Here is an 18,753-nt window from a genome sequence, read left to right on the forward strand (position 1 = left end):
TAGTTTGCCTTTATAACCTGCAATTGCTCCGTTCTGTAAGAATTATGTTTCTAGACTTCTCTAGCGCCTTCAACACCATCCAACCTCTGCTCCTTAGGGACAAGCTGACAGAGATGGGAGTAGATTCATACCTGGTGGCATGGATCGTGGACTATCTTATAAACAGACCTCAGTATGTGCGTCTCGGGAATTGCAGATCTGACATTGTGGTCAGCAACACAGGAGCGCCGCAGGGAACTGTACTTTCTCCGGTCCTGTTCAGCCTATATACATCGGACTTCCAATATAACTCGGAGTCCTGCCACGTGCAAAAGTTTGCTGACGACACTGCTATCGTGGGCTGCATCAGGAGTGGGCAGGAGGAGGAGTATAGAAACCTCATCAAGGACTTTGTTAAATGGTGTGACTTAAACCACCTACAACTGAACACCAGCAAAACCAAGGAACTGGTGGTGGATTTTAGGAGACCCAGGCCCCTCATGGACCCCGTGATCATCAGAGGTGACTGTGTGCAGAGGGTGCAGACCTATAAATACCTGGGAGTGCAGCTGGACGATAAATTGGACTGGACTGCCAATACTGATTCTCTGTGCAAGAAAGGACAGAGCCGCCTGTACTTCCTTAGAAGACTGGCATCCTTCAACATCTGCAGTAAGATGCTGCAGATGTTCTATCAGATGGTTGTGGCGAGCGCCCTCTTCTACGCAGTGGTGTGCTGGGGAGGCAGCATTAAGAAGAAGGATGCCTCACGCCTGGACAAACTGGTGAGGAAGGCAGGCTCTATTGTTGGCATAGAGCTGGACGGTTTGACATCCGTAACAGAGCAACGGGCACTCAGCAGGCTCCTATCAATTATGGAGAATCCACTACATCCATTAAACAGTGTCATCTCCAGACAGAGGAGCAGTTTCAGCGACAGACTGCTGTCACTGTCCTGCTCCACTGACAGACTGAGAAGATCATTCCTCCCCCAAACTATGCGACTCTTCAATTCCACCAGAGGGGGTAAATGTTGAACATTATTCAAGTTATTGTCTGTTTTTTACCTGCATTTTTTATTACTCTTTAATTTAATATTTTTTGCTGCTGGAGTATGTGAATTTCCCCCTGGGATTAATAAAGTATCTATCTATCTATCTATCTATCTATCTATCTATCTATCTATCTATCTATCTATCTATCTATCTATCTATCTATCTATCTATCTATCTATCTATCTATCTATCTATCTATCTATCTATCTATCTATCTATCTATCTATCTATCTATCTTCTGGGTATGATGTTAATCTGCATCCAGCCCTGCATGAAGGCCTTCCAATGTGCAGGGAATAATCTGGGGGTTGGTGGCAGAATTGGCACTACAACCACCATAAAAAACCTCACACTGGTTCCATTCCATCTGAACTAGTGTGGTGCTGACGTGTCACCCGTTGCATGGCTGCACTTGGGTCCTAATCTGGGATCCTGAGTTGGTTTGTCATATAGTGGGTGCGGCAATGCGCTGTATGAGTGCGTGCTCCTAACCTCTCTCTCTCACTTTTAATATAGTGTGTGTTACATATGTCCTAAAAAGCAGGCAGTTGGGTGCTGGTAACATTCTGTCCTACCTTCCCCAACCTCTGCAGTGCTTTATGATCTTGAGCCAGATATGCCCCATAACAGGATATTATGCAGCCAGTGATTGTGCACCTGTGGAAGCCTGTGAGAACAGGTGGCCAATCAGAGCTTGCCTTGGATGACAAAGGTAAAAATCTCATTGTTGTGCACTCTTGTCAATAGAAGAAATATTTTGTGACTTAAGTTGATCATCAGTGATGACTACTCCAAGAAAGTTAGAGCTGCTCATCCTCTCAACATCATCACATCTGGTATAGATGGAAGTGTGGTCTGTTTTCTGCTTCTTGATGTCTATGACCAGCTCTTTGGTTTTACTGAAATTATTGCTGTGATTGCCTTACATTATTTATTTAAAATAAAGATTTTTTTTCTTCACTAGTGTACAAAAATAAAAACACAATGTCAATTCAAATGACAAATGTTTTCAATAGTTTGCACAAAATAACAAAAAAATTAAATCAAATTTTATACATATTTGCTTGTTTCATATAGTTTCAAGACAGAATTTGCTCAGGTAGAATATTTTTTGACAACCCACTTTAAGTAAATCTGAGGTCATCTGTAAATGATACAGTAGAATATCTCTGTGAAATAAAAACTAAAAATATAGCATAAAGGCTAAGTAAAGCTAAACTAAATGTAGTCTTTTGAATATTATATTATAGTTGTAAACCAATCCTCGAATTTTCATGAAGACTAGGATAGGAGAGAAACATGACTGAGCATTTAAAGGGTTAGGTATTCATGTACATTCCTACAATATTTTAATTCTAAAACTGTACAATCATTTATTTCGCAGGTTTCACCAGTTTGTTTCATGAAGCATTTTATAATACATAAAAAGTATGGTACACTTGAGGTGTGTAAGATTGTAAGTTTACATGCTTTAATAAACTGATATTTCACAGATATCTGATTTCTAAAGTGCGATGTAAATCCCTGATCCGAACAGAGAAATCGGGTTATTAGCCTCTGACATACTTGGTTATCAGCGGTAGATTTAACCTCTAATAATTCGTTCATGTGCCCATCTAAATCCTTATTCGGGTTATTATTATTACGAATTTTGTAATCTGCGCATGCCTGTTGCACCATGTCAGCCTGCACAGGTATCTGCTTCGCACATGGTTTCAGCAGCCGCGGTTAGAAGCATTTACGAAATATATTTCCAGAGGAAATGCTCGGACAATCGCTTTATTCCTTCTTCTAGCTGAAATAATCTGTTTCAGTATTTCATAAATTGCTCAATTTATGTTGGTGAGCTGAACGTACAATGCTAAACTCAGCAACACAATCTCAAGAGCCGAGGGAAACTTGTTAAATGTAGTATGCGTTAAGCAGCCACATTACTTTTTTAAAGTAATGAGTAACCTAACGCAATACTTATCTTAATGAAGTAAAAAAATTGTTTTTATTCCAGTAGCACTGAGTGAAATGCAGAGAGCACATTTATCGGGTCTTTTGCAAGGCTAAATGGCACAGTAAGGCAGAAAAGAGTTTGCTGTGTTTATTCCAGTTTCAGAAACCTATATATACTGTAAATCATCAATTTGACTAAACATATTTAATAAATACAAGGAAATTATTACATCATGCTTCCTTTTGGATACACAGTGGCCGATAATGGAGTTTAACTATTTTTCTGTGCAGATTATGCCGTTAGAGCATTTTGACAAAGGTGCACCCCAGGGGCCTCATTTATAAAACTTTGCGTGATTTCCTGCGTAAATTTGCGCATGCCAAAAACAGGAAAACGTGTACTCCAAAAACAACAGCTTTATAAAACCTGGCTTACGTACATTTCTAAGCAATTTCCCCTTTATAAATCACAATCACCTTGTAAATTGACGTACAGTCGGGAATGTGAGTCGAACACAGCCCTGAAACATCAATACATATAGTGAATGCTAATCACAATGCCTCTGAAGTTCATTGGCTAGTAGAGCAGCCTCGCGCCTGATGTGTCGAGACCCCGCCCCTGCCTTCAAAAGTATCAGGCTGCGCTGCACACCTGACAGAGCAAGATCATGTGCGGCATTATGTGTGTGCTGTGCGTTCTGAGGGCCAGAAAAAGGTGTAAGCGCCTGAGTGGTTAGCCACAATCACCGGGCACATGTAATGATAATTGCTATTGCAATTGAATTGAAACGCGGAGAGTAACCAGTTACTTAGTTTACAAATAAACAGCCACCACCTACAGCACCATCGCTTGTAAGCCATCCATCCATCCATCCATTTTCCAACCCGCTGAATCCGAACACAGGGTCACGGGGGTCTGCTGGAGCCAATCCCAGCCAACACAGGGCACAAGGCAGGAACCAATCCCGGGCAGGGTGCCAACCCACCGCAGGCTGGTAAGCCTGTTTACCTAAAAAAGGAATCACGGGCAGACCCAGGCCACGAGGACACAACGTTTCCCAGTCACCTCGTGCCATCACAGATGAATTAATGTAGTAAAGTGCCCTGATTATGTTAGGAGAACCGGACACTATACAAATTAACTTTTTATGTTTTATATATGTGCACTTACACCATTCGAAAACTGGATGTACAGTAATGCCTTGCCAGTCGGTTAATGGCTTTCGGCACCGCAGGCATGATGGAGTTTGGCCAGTTCACTGAGAAGTGGTAAAAAGTTCTTCAGTGCAAATACGTACCGTTGTACCCATTCAAAAGGGAAATAAAATACAACCTGTGCGTCATATTCATCGTTGTTGAGGTGTAATATGTTTGTCATGTCAACGCATATAATAATAACGACTTAGGGATCCGAATTATTATTAGGCCTATTTGGGCGAGTTGACATGGTTACATTTCTCGACTTGATCAAGTGTGTAGTCATTTCCTAGTTTCAAGAAATGTTGTGTACGTATGGATCAGAGTTGCTGTAAATACACGCACGTTCCCCCATCAAGTTTTCTTTTATGAATCCCGATATTTGCATGGAAATTTGCATAAGCAGATTTTGGACCTCATTTTGTACATACACAGGCTTTTTGAAAAGGTCTTAATGATGGGCTAACTTTTAAAACTCTCCTTTCATCTTCTCTAATGACAGCGTTTTCACATCTAGTCTCCTTTTATCTGCCCAGGTGTTGTTCTAGCCTTCCGCTGCTATCAGTATGTTGCCTGTTCTTTTCATTTCAGTTGCACACCTGATGAAGGCTATTTATTGAAATGTTGCATTTTTAACTTTCTTTCTTGTCCAGCGTGGAAATAACCATTTATCTTTTATCCCTTTGCAAATGCATGTTTGGCGCAGCTCTACACTAACTCCGTTAATTCAATATAAACCTGTAGGGAAATGCACATCAAATATACTGTCATAAACACGTTTTTTCCCAATGATTTTCTTTACCTGTTTAATCACATTTCACTCCATTAAATAAGCCTGCTATGGAAAGCTGACATAAACTTTACATCTATGTACATCTGTACATCTATTTATATTCTTTCACTATGCCCCAAGACAATTTTTTTTAATTGCTGGCCCAAACCAGAGTCTCCAATGAAACAATAATATAATTAGACGGTACAAACTATGTACAAATAGAAAAAAAAGCTAGACTGAAGCACTGTGAGGTGGCAGTGTCTAATGTCATTTGAAAATTATAATTAGTGGTTGTAGATATTATGTATGTTGGGCACACATACTTTGCAGTCATTTTAGTTTGTCATGAGCAAAGTAAAAACAATAAAGAGATGCCGAGAGCAGCATGACATTCCAGTACGATGATGGTAACCTGCACATGCTTTTCTTAGTACATTCTTCATACAAAGATAGGGCTCAACTGTATAATACTATACATACTGTCCTTGAGCAATCAAGCAGACACCTAAATGATTAATGGACAATACGTTGGTTTAAAGGTTTGCATTCTCTCATGTGCTAAGCCTATCACCATTTCCATACTTAAGGAAAAAGTCAAAAAAACTTCATGGCAACTGTATGTGAGACATATAATACACTCTTTTAATGCAATGCAAAGTGGATTTTTGATAAGTTAGCCTCCAGTGTCCCACCTGTTGATAACTGGTGAATGAATGGATAGATGTGCAGCCACAGAACTGAAGGATATGGTTTTAAAGCCTTTCAAATGTATCATAATCCTACAGAGCATGACTCTGTTATTAGGTATACTCCTCAAACACTGAGGTTGTTCTACATGCTCATCCACAGCCAAGAGGTACTTGTTTTGAGAACTGGAAACTGCTATAAGTGTATTCACTGTGTGGCCACAATGGGGAATGTCAGAGCTCTAAGCTCCAGAAACAACTGCCAACACACAGCCCTGGGTTCCAATAAAATTGTTTTATTTCCTGAGTACTTTGCCAGGCTTCCTCCGGGAGGTTCAGCACAAAACAATACAACATAATACAATATAATATAATATGCTCCAAACGTTCCCTTTTCACTCATTCCTCTTCTCTCATGCAAGTCTTGTTCTACCTCTTGCCAACGCCAACTCTCTGACTGAGACAGACAGGCTTTTTTTATCCTGGGCTCGGGAGTACTTCAGGTGCATTGCACCCCAGGAGCACTTATGGATCAGGTGGAACATCCAAAAAGGGGGGAGATCAAACTGGGGGCATGTCAGCAGAGTACAACTACATAGTCAACTGGGGGACTCTTTGTCCTGATGGAGCAGTCTCCCATTGTTATACTATTTTTCCTGCAGCCCATCCATCTCACTGCTTCCTTTAGCATAGTGTCCTTCTGGCTGGGCAAGATATGACCTCCATCCTGGCAGGTAGGTTACTCCACCCATGTCCATTACAACTGCCATGTTACCATCATGGACTTTTCTAATTTTGTAAAACAGATCATTATCCTGCTAAAACTGCTAATTTGCAGAAAGATATGAACAGCTCCTATGAAAGGGTGAAACTAAAGTCTGAAGGTTTCCCCAGGACTGGGATTGGAAATCACTGTTCTAGGAACTCCATTTGGTTATTATTTGTTTCCAGTAATCCAGCTTTAAAGAAAGAAAAACATGGAGTGTGTCTTCTGCTGAGCTGCACTGTGCCTTTTACCTGGAACACACCCATAAGTCAAATTTCCTATTTAGAAACTTGGAGCAGGTCTGTCAAGTTCAAGTTTCTCTGACATCAGATTATGACGTCAATGCAAAATATCTACTGTATGTACACAGGAAACCTTCGGGAAAACTGTAGATTTATACTGTTCTATTTATTACTTCTGTTTCATTAAATCAGTTGTATACACAGTACTGTCCAAGTCCTGCCTGTGGAGATGTTCATACAGTGTTTGATTGTGCAAAATACCAAGTGTAGCTACGTCTTTTCCAGGTCCCCAAAACTGAGCAACTACTGAGTTGGCAAGGTAGAATGCAACATGAGTCAAAAACGTGTAAAAAAAGAAATTTCTCAGTCCAAAAAAGTTTGTTTTAAAAAGGTTTAGTGAAAATTAAAAAAGGAACAAATCACAAAAATTCAGAAAAAAAGTTATTGCACGCATAGAACAAAAGGCAAAAAAGGTAAAAAGGTTTCTTCTCCATTTCATTACAATCTTAGCTTTGTCATTTTAAATTTCAGTTACTTTCTATATTTATAGGTTGTGTCATTTCTCAATGGCACACTTACGTAGGCTTCACTTAGTACATTCTGTATCTACGGTTTGAAACTGTTGATCTGCAAGGCAGATCATAAACTGAACTAGTCTGTAATCATTTATAATTTGAATATTCAATTGTAATTTAGCTTGTGGGGATTAATAGAACCTCCCTTTGGCTTTGTGGTAATATACAGGCATACATTTTAACATAATTAAGAAAATACTTCTATCAATTTAACATAACTTAATTGACAAATGGCTCTTACATCGTGTATTGTGTTGCCTGCATACCAAAAGAGCACACACAACAAAGGTTTTCCTGGAGGCATCCATATTGTTTTTGTTTAACTGGTTATCTCAGGTGGGATGTCATTCCCATCTGCAGCTTTAGAAATGATGGTGGTTTAGAACTGAATAATTCTGGAAAGTTGTGTCCAAATGAAACTGTTTTAGATCAGCAATTTATTATATCACTTTGTCCTGCCCTTACCACAAAAATAGCGCAATGTAAAATCAGAGCAATATGGCATTTAGACTACAACATACACCACATGAAAATACAGTATATTAAGCATATCTTTTGAGTTTTTCATATTAGTATGTATCACCACAGATATGATGACAACTCATTTCTGAAATTGTTTTTCAATATACAATCGAAGCATCTCTCAGAAAAAAGATAGTTGGAACAAAAATATAATAACAAATCTTTTATTTTACCTCAATTTTAAATCACAATGCTGCAAACTAGGCTGCAAAGGAAGAACAAATAAATTTCAGTTTTACCCATTAGCACTGAAAAGTGTAAGAAAGCTCTTCATAGCGCCTAATCTGATTACCATTCTAAATGGGCCATGTGTTGTTGTGAGGGACATCTAATTTGGCAAATAAGAAATTGGAACTGCCATGTAAAATTTACTACCTAAACTGTTCCTTAAAAACAAGCCAGACATTAGAGGATCATACAGTGCTGTGAAAAAGTATGTGTCCCCTTCTTGATATCCTCTGTTTTTGAAAAGGCAATATTAGAGAAAGAGAGCCTGAGTGAACAGACAATATAGTTTTTAACTGATTACTTTTTTTTTCGAGGAACAGAGTTATCCAGTATTGCATCACTCATGTGAAAATGTTATTGCCCCCATAGTTTCAATAATTGGTTGCATCTCCTTTAATAATAATAATCTCAACTAAATGCTTCTCATAATTTCAATCTTTCACATCTCTGTTGAGGAATTTAATCCCTGCGCTTTTCCTTGCAGAGATTCTTTAATTTAAAAACACTGGTAAATTTGCAAGTGCAAACTGTCTGTTTCAGGTCCTGCTACAGCACCTTTGTTTGGTTCAAATCAGGTCTTTTATTAGGCCAATCCAAAACGTTTTTTGTTTTTGAGCATTCAGTTGTAGTTTTGTTTTTTGGGGTCATTGTTTTGCTGCATAACCCAAGTACATTTCTGCTACAAGTCATGGACAGATGACAGGACATTCTCCTTAAGAATATTCTGATAAACTACAGAATTCATGGTTATTTCCAGGTCTTGAGACACCAAAGCATCCCCCCACCATCACACTACTATAATTGAACTTTACTGTAGGGTTGATCTTACTTTTGATTTCTGTATCAACTTTACACCAAAAATAGTAGAACCCATGTAGTCCAAAAAGTTATACTTGTAACTTGTCTATCCATAGAACATTATTCCAAAACGTCTGGACATCATCCAGGTGTTTCTTTGCCAATACAAAATGAGCACTGATGTTACTCATGGTTGGAGCAGAGTTTTCATCCTTGCTACACCACCACGAATGCCATTTTTAACTCAATCTCTTTCTTATTGTGGCGTCATGAATGCTGACCTTACTAAGGCGAAAGAGACCTTCATTTCTTTGGATACTCTTCTCTGACTTCTTGAAAAAGTTGCCACTGTACCTTTAGGGTAGTGTTGGCAGGGCAGCTTTTCCATTCACCACTGTTCCAAACTTTCTCCATTTGGAGATAATTGCATTCACTGCTGTGGGGTGGAGTCCCAAAGTCTTTGAAATGGATTTGTAATCTGTTTCTGATTGGTAGGGTTCAACCACTTTTTTTCCTCACTCCTTCTGGAATTTCCTTTGAGCGAGGCACAATTTAAAATTCATGTTTTGAGTTTAATCTGGTTCTCTTTATCTACTATTGCATTTTGCCTAAAGAGCTGATGCCAAAAATTGTGACAAAAGTACAAATATAAAGGATATTATTCATCCATTTTCCAACCCGCTGAACCCGAACACAGGGTCACGGGAGCCCATCCCAGCCAACACAGGGCACAAGGCAGGAACTAATCCTGGGCAGGGTACCAACCCACCGCAGGACACACACAAACACACCCACACACCAAGCACACACTAGGGCCAATTTAGAATCGCCAATCCACCTAACCTGCATGTCTTTGGACTGTGGGAGGAAACCGGAGCGCCCGGAGGAAACCCACGCAGACATGGGGAGAACATGCAAACTCCACGCAGGGAGGACGCGGGAAGCGAACCCAGGTCCCCAGGTCTCCCAACTGCGAGGCAGCAGCGCTACCCACTGCGCCACCGTGCCGCCCATAAAGGATATTATGAAGCTGAAAAACATTTTTCACAGCACTGTAGGTAGTGAAATTTATTTGGTAATCTTGTTTCAAGCCCTATTGCTCTTTTCTTCACAATACTTTTCTCAATCTAATTCAATAACAGAACTGGAAATTGTTCTAGTGATTTCAGAAAAGAGACCAATCTCTAGACTTATTGCATCCAGTTTCAACCAAATTATTGAAAACCTCAGTTACCAAAGTCACGGTACCCATACCTATTGTAATTAGTACCATTTTTACTGTTCCCGTTGCAATTCAAAATGACCTTTTTCAGATCTCTTTGAAGAACCTGGATGTCAAGTTGACTGCCTTTATTAGATTTTGTCTAATTTTGAATTTTGTCTTTCATTTTTTTTTAAATGATGAAGAAGCCTTGCGCTATTAGTCTCATTTTAAACACTACAACTTTTTTGAAAAGCTTAATTTTAACTTTCTTCCCAGTTATAGTATAGAAACGCTCCCAGTTTGTGTTATTAATGAGTTTCCTCTGTCCTCTGACTCAGAAAGTATAATCATTATAAATTTAAACTTAAGTGCAGCTTTGTTTATATAATTTATACCAGATTTCAGTTCTGTAAGCCACTGTTCTTAGAGGTTTATTTCATAATTATCTCATTTTAATTACAGCATTCTATTGTTTGCTTATGAAGTTAGATAAGGCTTTCCCCTGGGATACTTAATGCCCCCTAATGTTCTCTTTATTATTCCATTAGAAAAGATAATGTTAAAAACACCCTAATATTCACTTTCCCTGATGTAGATGACAGTAATCTGTACTCATTCATCAATCCTTGATGATTCCAGTATTATGTCATTAATTGTTCCAGTGACTGTGGATTTTAAAGCAAGAAAACTAAGAGGTGGCAATTCTCCAAAAAGTAACAAGATTTTGTCAATTTTTATTTCTGAAAGTGTGAGATTGTATGTTTACAGCTTCTGTTCACAGTTTAGGTTTTATATTTGATCCTGGTTTATTCATTTTACCAAACATTATCTTAACCTGATTAATTCAGTATTGAATTGTTGGGAGTCAGCCAATCCCGGAAGCTCTGAATGTGATTTGAATGCAGAGCCCACTCACAAATACATCCCAACTCATGCATACAAAGCTGATTTAGACTTGTCAAATAACCATATTAGCATGGCTGTGGGATGTAGAAGTACCTAAAGACAAACAAGAAGAATGCACAAACTTCACACAGACAGTGACAGGTCAGTTTTTGAATGATACTAAGCTGTACTTTAGCAGTGATATTGCTGCAGTAAATTTTGCCTTTTCACCCCAAGAATGCTGGAAAATAAATGCTGTGTCTGTTTTTGAAATATAAAAAAATGTCACTTCATCCATTTGTTAAAGTAGAAATTGCTTTGCTAGAAGGCTGTTCAGATTTTTGTACATATTTATTACAAACACTGCTGCAAAGATAGAACTTGAACACTTGAATATAGAGCTGTTACTCTGTTTCTTTATTGCCTTTAAAATAAATGAAGGATTATTTAAAAAACCCTTGTAATGTATAAAGCGTTAAATGAATACACTTCACAGTGTCCATTTTGTTCAGGGGACACAGATATTCCTATAACAATAAAACATTCACAAATACACTTTTCATAATAATTTTTAACAAAGTTAAATAGACATTAATATTTAAAAATAAGGAGTAATCAAAATGGTAAGTAAACCCACACAGCACTCCTTCACCCATCCTAAATCCACTTCATGGGCTTGTGAGACTTGAGTCTGTCCAGCACATGCTGGGCAAAAGTCAGGAGCCAGTTCTGGACAAGGACCACTCATACAGGGTGAACTGTGTGAAAAGATTCGACTTGACACACTTAAAAAGGTTTGGGGCAGCCACCCGTATATTATCCCTGGCTGCAATGGGTTCGTTTTGTAGAGAGATGTGTCCCTGTTGGAGTCCAGACATGAACTTCTGAAGGTTTGGAACGATGGTGGTTTTAAGTGACTAGACCCAGGCCCGGCCTTAGGCATAGGCGAAATAGGCGACCGCCTAGGGCCCCGGATCGACGGCGGCCAGGCCCCCGGCCCGCCCCTTCCCTCGCAATGCATTCCAAAAGTTTCAAATATCCCAAAAAATAAAAAAGGACCAAAAAACTAAAAAAAGAAAAAAATACAAAAAAACTAAGCTGGGCTTAGCTACATACCGCCACGTGGTGCCCAGTGGAAACAGTTCAAACTGGCTAAATTGTAGCAGCTAACTACTCCGGGCGAAAAAGGGACGCAGGGTGATGACCTCGTAACGTTACAAGAAAACGTCTCCTTGGTCTAATTTTCACGCATTTCGCAGAGCTTCCAGGGGGCCCCTGGACCCCCCTTTCGCCTAGGGCCCCATAATACCTAAGACCGGGCTTGCTAGACCAGAAGTGACGTAGGGGGACCGGACGTGATCTTCTTCTGACTTCAGTCTAGGCGCCAGAACCAGAAGTGACATCATCAAAGGCGCCAGAACCAGAAGTGATGTTGTCCTAGATGTTGGAACCAGAACTGACATCTTCATTGCTGAGTCAGATAGGTTTTCCTGCAGCTGGTCTGTAGAGATAACAGGAGAAGGTTTAGTGCATCCCGCCAGCCTCTGGCCTGGCGTGGAATTACCTTTGTTAGGTCCATATAATGTCCTCCTACTTGGACGTGCGTGACAACTGCGACTGAGGTATTCTAATTGGTATGTCTTTGTAAAGTTGGGAGGAAACCCCACCACAGGTTTGGAGAGAATGTACAAATTGCACACAAGTAGTGCCCATGTCAAGATTCAAACCCAGTATTGTGTAGCTGTTAGGCGGTACCACCATCCATTCATTCATCTTTCAAACCTGCTTTATTCTGAGCAGGTTCATGGAGGAGTCTATCCCAGGAAGCACTGGGCTCAAGGCAAGAATATCTCTGGACACTGTGCCACCTTACTCTAAAACTGTTATTTAGTCATTTCTCTAGACAGATTTTGTAATATTATGTATCTCCTCTCAGTATGTGTCGTTTTTCTAGGCTGATGTTATAATATTTATTATTTCTTCTCAGTATATTGTGGTGGCATTTGGTGCCATTGATACCTTGTTCAAGCCGTAGTATTTGTTCTGGTTGAAGTAAGCAATGCTAGACCTCATGCCAGATGAGGAAAAAGAGGAATCCAAATGATATGGGTTTGATAATTGTAGAGGGCATGAATGAATTAATCCCCTAATGAGTGACTCTGGCATTGCCCTAGTAGTAAACACTAAAATGGAACATAAATGGATGCACTCACCCTGTGCTGACAAAATGTAGAGTTATTATGTAGAGCAACTGGCAGAAAGGTAGTGCCATTACATGTATGAGCATGTTTGGTACAGAGAAAAAGAAGTGTCCTTTTGTAATGGGCATATGTTCAAGCCATCACAAATAATAGTGTACATAGAAGATGAATTTTGTAACACAGTGAAGCAGTTGGGTTATCCTTCCTTTTGTGGTTAATTATACAGTACTTTGTGTATACTATGAATAATCTTCCTTCTTTTCTATGTTTTTCAAATAAAAGTTACTTTTTCTAAATCTACATTTGATAAGTTTATTTTGGGGATGACACATACTCATAATTATTTTCCTATTTCTGACATTATGTTTTCCACTTCAACAATACAGATTTATTTTATACAAAATGGCTAATTCTGTCATCTGATTCTAACTATGAAGATGTTGCTTCTGGATTTATTTCTAATCATTTTACAGAATACTCAATTGATAATGAGTTCACAGAAAAAGATAGGATATTACATTAATTGTTTTAGCATTTATAAATTATTACCATTATTAAATTAGATAGATAGATAGATAGATAGATAGATAGATAGATAGATAGATAGATAGATAGATAGATAGATAGATAGATAGATAGATAGATAGATAGATAGATAGATAGATAGATAGATAGATAGATAGATAGATAGATACTTTTTTGTCCACAAGAGGATATTAAAACTTTGCTGAAGCTCAAGGAAAATATAAATATTATAAAAAACCACAACGCCCAAACACACACAAGAACATCTGGCCTGGATAATAAGAGAGCTGCTACATTCAGATAATGGATGTGACAAAATAAAGCACAAACAGAAAAGATCAAGACTTGGGGGAATACCTGTATAATGCTGATGGATCCTTGATTCAGAATTGTACTGATGTCACAGTGAAAATTGCACAAAACAGACATTTGACAATCACAAAGTAGCTTCTGGGTGCTTTTATGGGTACATGGCAGGAAATACAATGAGAAACAGGAAATGAAATTTAGGCAGATGATGATCGAAGGAGCTGGATATGACATCATATATCGGGAGTTGGAAATGAAGTCATCAAGAGAAGAATGGAAGTGAGGTAATCAATGGGAGCCAGAATTGGAGTCATCTTCTGTAGTCAGAATGGACTTTCATATGTGGGTGCAACATAAGGTGGGAAAAAAGGCGTTAATACTCTGTTCCAATCCCCTACCTTTCGTTCCTTCGTGCTCTATCAGGCTCTTTGGCTGTCCCCTATTTGCGCGTGTATGACACAGGCTTGTAGGAGGTAGTAAGTCAGATGTGATGTACCACATGTTTATTTTTAAAGGCAGTGACATTTTGATAGAGCCAGTCCAGCTTGTTGTTTCCACAACTAGAATATGCTGATAGAAGTTTTCTGCTTTCAAAGTTCCCCTCACTGAAGTCACCTGCATGCTATGGTCAGAATGATTCATCATTAAAGTGCATATAATAAAATGAATAATTGCTCTTACTAAGTTAATAAAACAGTAACATGGATGATGTAACTTATCCCCCTCAGCACTCATGTGGATGAATTCAGTCAGTATTTTAACATCTGAATTTCATATACCCATTTCGATTCTCATTATAATGCTTTTAACCATTGCTCATTCACATAGATTTCCAGTACCTCTTCTGCCTTTTTCACTCTGATTATATCACATGAAACTCATCTAGCATTAAAAAAACATCTGAAATAAGAAGTTTAAGCCAGTTCTCCACAGTACACAAAATGTCACAATACTTGAATGAGATTTGACAGTTAATCTAACTTTTTTAAAAGCAATTGAACATTCTTCACTATATGGAGATATAATGGACCTTTCCTCCTTATTTTTATACTTGCGTCTGGATCTTTCCCCTTTCCATACTTGGACTAGCTGCTGCTCCGATAACATGTAGCATAGCTTCTTAGGCTGCGGTGACTGCAGTACAGTGGTGACCAGATGTAGCCTCCAGATTCTCTACACCCACCCTATGACATTTCTTAAGTTTGCAGCTTGTCCAAAATTCAGTTGAGACAAGCCAATGCTTGGGTTAGAAATACTAGCAAAATATCTTCAATTTAAAAATGTGTAGTGATCAAGCCAGATGCTAGGTCACATATAATCTTAATATTAATCATTTATAATTAATAAAAAATCTAAAACTAAGAAAAGCTCTAAAAATACTCTTTACTGTGCCTAAATGCCCATATCCAAAAGTCATGTCAATTACATGAGCTCAAAATGGGAGACTACAGTATAGTATACTTCTGTAAATTGTAAGCTGCACTGTGTATGTCATTGTGGTCACTGTGAAAAGTGCTACTGTGTAAGCATATAAGTATAAGTTGAAATAGTGATCTAATCAAGTGCAATAACAAATGACAAACCTTTTTATTATTGAAATTTCTTGTCATTTTCTTACATGCTAGAATGCCTTTGATGTGACTGTCTCTGTTTATTTCTGTGAGTTTTCTTTCATAAGTCACTCTCCAATGAGTTCATACTTTTATTTTGAGAAGGAAGGCACTGAGGATGAATGGGATGGGGGGAGGGTGGGGGTGGTCTCGAAGTCTTCAGTCACACTTAAACTCACTTGATTGCTAGCTCTGGTAATTTACTGCCTCTCTTACACTGCTGTTGAGACAGTCAACAGTGACATACCTCTGTTAGAGTGCTAAAGAGCAGGGCCCTTGAGAAGAGTGTAGTGTGAGACGAGGTGAAAAGCACACGCGAAGAGCTGAGGTGAACTTAATCTCACAGCAGGAGTCCCAAACTTCAATTTTATATTTTGGAAAGTCTGATTGTTTTAAGAAAATGAATATCCAAACGTGTGCTAGATGTGGCTTTGTGGTGTACCCAGCTGAAAAAATCAACTGCATTGGCCAGGTAAGTCACCCAGTTTGTCTGTTTTTAATAATATACCAGTAGCACATTTTAGGCATGAGATTTTTCTTTTTTTTTGCTGCTTTCTTTCAAAGCTGATTTCGTGTCAACACACCTTTAATCATTTTTCAAATTTATTTTGTTGTTTTTAATTTGAGTTTCAAAATAATATAATTCATTATGCAAAAATATAGCTTACACTGGATCTATGCTATAAACTAATGCTGCAATATATTATCATATGTTTCTGTATGTGTGAGAGAGAATAATATAAAAAAATAAATAAATATTACATTTATCATATTATATGCCATACATTTAAATATAATTAAAAATATGTGTAAAATATAATGAAAATATCTGTAGAATGTAGTTTGTTTACAAAAATGATGAGATATGCTTTGTAGAAAGACAAATTTCAGGCTTTGAAAATATTGTTATTACTGTATAAAAGTACTTTCCCTAGATGTTTTAATTACTGAGAGGTTTGGTCTCTTTTCAAATGTTTATGTTCAGCAAAAAGGTGAAGGGTCTTGTAAATGATTTTTAAATATTTCTGAATAAAATTACTGAGATTTACCCCATTTCACTTTTGCTTCAAATTTGGTTTATATTCAGAATTCTTTTAAAAATGTACTTAGTAATCAATTCATTACTAAGCACTTATTTTAAAAAGCACATTATTGTTTATAGCAGCTATACAAAAAATATTTAGACTATTTAATTTTTTTGCTCTTTAAAATTACATTTTTTTTATTATGTGCTTTAAAAATAATTCATACATTGATTTTTGCATGGAAGTGAATTTTTATTTATAGTTTAATTATTTTTTCAGAACTGGCACAAATCCTGTTTCCACTGTGAAATATGTAAGATGACCTTAACTGCAAATAATTGTGTGAGTTACCTGAAAAAGCCATACTGCCAAGTGTAAGCAACCTTTTTTCTGTATTCTTGCAATATCTATCTATCTATCTATCTATCTATCTATCTATCTATCTATCTATCTATCTATCTATCTATCTATCTATCTATCTATCTATCTATCTATCTATCTTTGATGTTAAGATTAATTTTGTGAACATGTATAATATAGCTGAATTGCCAAGAGATTAGTAAAAGTTTTATACTATTGTGATTAATTTATTTTTCTTCATCTACAGACATAATCCTAAACTCAACACATTCACCAGTGTTTATGAGACGCCATTTAACATAAATGCCAAAAAGCAATCACAAGCTGTCAGTGAGGTATGTACAGAAAAAAATATGGTTACATATGGCTAACTTCAATGTAAATATTCATGGCATTCTTAAAAAACATGTAAAATATTTTTAACAGTGCAGTTTAGTACTAAGATTAAGTTCAAAGATTAGTTGTATGGAATATAATTCAGCAGAGTTTGTTAAGATTTCAGATTAACAAAAGTTTTTTGTACCATCAATTCATTGTTGAACCTGCTCAGTCTATAACTGGGTCATGAAGGATGAAGGTTATCTCAGCAGCATCAGCATTAGCTTTAATCAAAAAACAGCCCTGGCTGGGATGCCAGTCCATTACAGTGGATACTCACACATGCACTTTCACTCTGAGATGTGAGGGAGAAAGTGGAATACCCATAGGTAAACCTGTAAAACCATGGAGAGAAAATACAAACTCCACAGAGACATAGCCTATTCCAGGAATCTGGAGCTGCATTTTTTATAATAAAATAAACATTCTTCCATTTGCTAGTAGGATGTGTATTAAAATCTTAAATACAGAAACTTAAGATGGACATTTTAAACAAAGAGTGACCACCCTGAAACATTCAGAGCTTTCTGTGCAAAAGGGACCATTTTCAGTAAATATAAAAAAACTCTAAAGATGTCCATGATAGATTTAAGTACAAATGAGACTTTTTTGAGCTTAGAGTTCAGACACAAGCAGGGAGCTTACCTCTGTTTCCAAGTATTTAAGCCAAACTTAGAGTTCCAGTGAGACTTGTGGCTTGGAATGAAGTCTGGTTTATTGCATGATCTATTTCTATCTAGAGACTGTGATGTGAAACCCGCTTTAAGTATAGAAGTTATAAACTGCCATGCCAAAGTTCACCTGTCTCTTTCACTCATTTCATCTGGTAGGTGGCAGGAGACACTTGAAAATTCTTGTCTTCTTCAATACAACATTCAATATCTGACTCTGAAAATAAAGCATGATCATTTTTTAGTTCTAGAGATACTGTACATTTTTTTTTGTTGAAACTACACAAATTTTTCTTTAGTTCAATTAAATTTAAAAATGTTAAATAAACATAAACTCTTTCAAATGAAATAATGCCCATGCTACACTGAGAAAGTCATAAGAAAATAATAATCTTATTAGCAACACCCTAAATAAGTTTTTGCGTTGGCATTCTGATAATAAAAAGATTAAAAACAATTTAGAATACATTTTAAAATATTTTTGGCCATAATGGTGTACATACAATATGTGTATAGTAAGGCTATAAACTTTGCAGGACTGCTATCTATCTATCTATCTATCTATCTATCTATCTATCTATCTATCTATCTATCTATCTATCTATCTATCTATCTATCTATCTATCTATCTATCTATCTATCTATCTATCTATCTATCTAATAATAATTTATAAATGCTAAAGGAATTAATGTAATATCCAATCTTTTGCTGTGTACTCATTATTAATTGAGTATTCTATAAAATGCTTAGAAATAAATACAGAAGCAACATTTTCACAGTTAGAATCAGATGACAGAATTAGCCATTTTGTATTTTG

General features: G+C 37.3%; 1 protein-coding gene across 3 annotated transcripts in view; it reads left to right on the top strand.

The window, feature by feature from the left end:
- Positions 1–15,701: 15,701 nt before the first annotated feature.
- nrap (nebulin-related anchoring protein) overlaps positions 15,702–18,753 on the top strand; it is a 117,233-nt gene continuing 114,181 nt past the window's right edge. For 2 of the 3 annotated variants that reach the window (XM_028791434.2, XM_051922120.1), the window contains exons 1-3: positions 15,704–15,973; positions 16,806–16,900; positions 17,134–17,221. In XM_028791434.2, the coding sequence (XP_028647267.2) occupies positions 15,902–15,973; positions 16,806–16,900; positions 17,134–17,221 (255 nt within the window). In that variant the 5' untranslated portion in view covers positions 15,704–15,901. Of the gene's footprint in view, positions 15,974–16,805; positions 16,901–17,133; positions 17,222–18,753 lie in introns of all 3 variants that reach the window. The other variant, XM_051922121.1, reaches the window with a different exon arrangement.

The sequence above is a fragment of the Erpetoichthys calabaricus genome, chromosome 2 (assembly GCF_900747795.2).
Source record: "Erpetoichthys calabaricus chromosome 2, fErpCal1.3, whole genome shotgun sequence".
Lineage (NCBI taxonomy): Eukaryota > Metazoa > Chordata > Cladistia > Polypteriformes > Polypteridae > Erpetoichthys > Erpetoichthys calabaricus.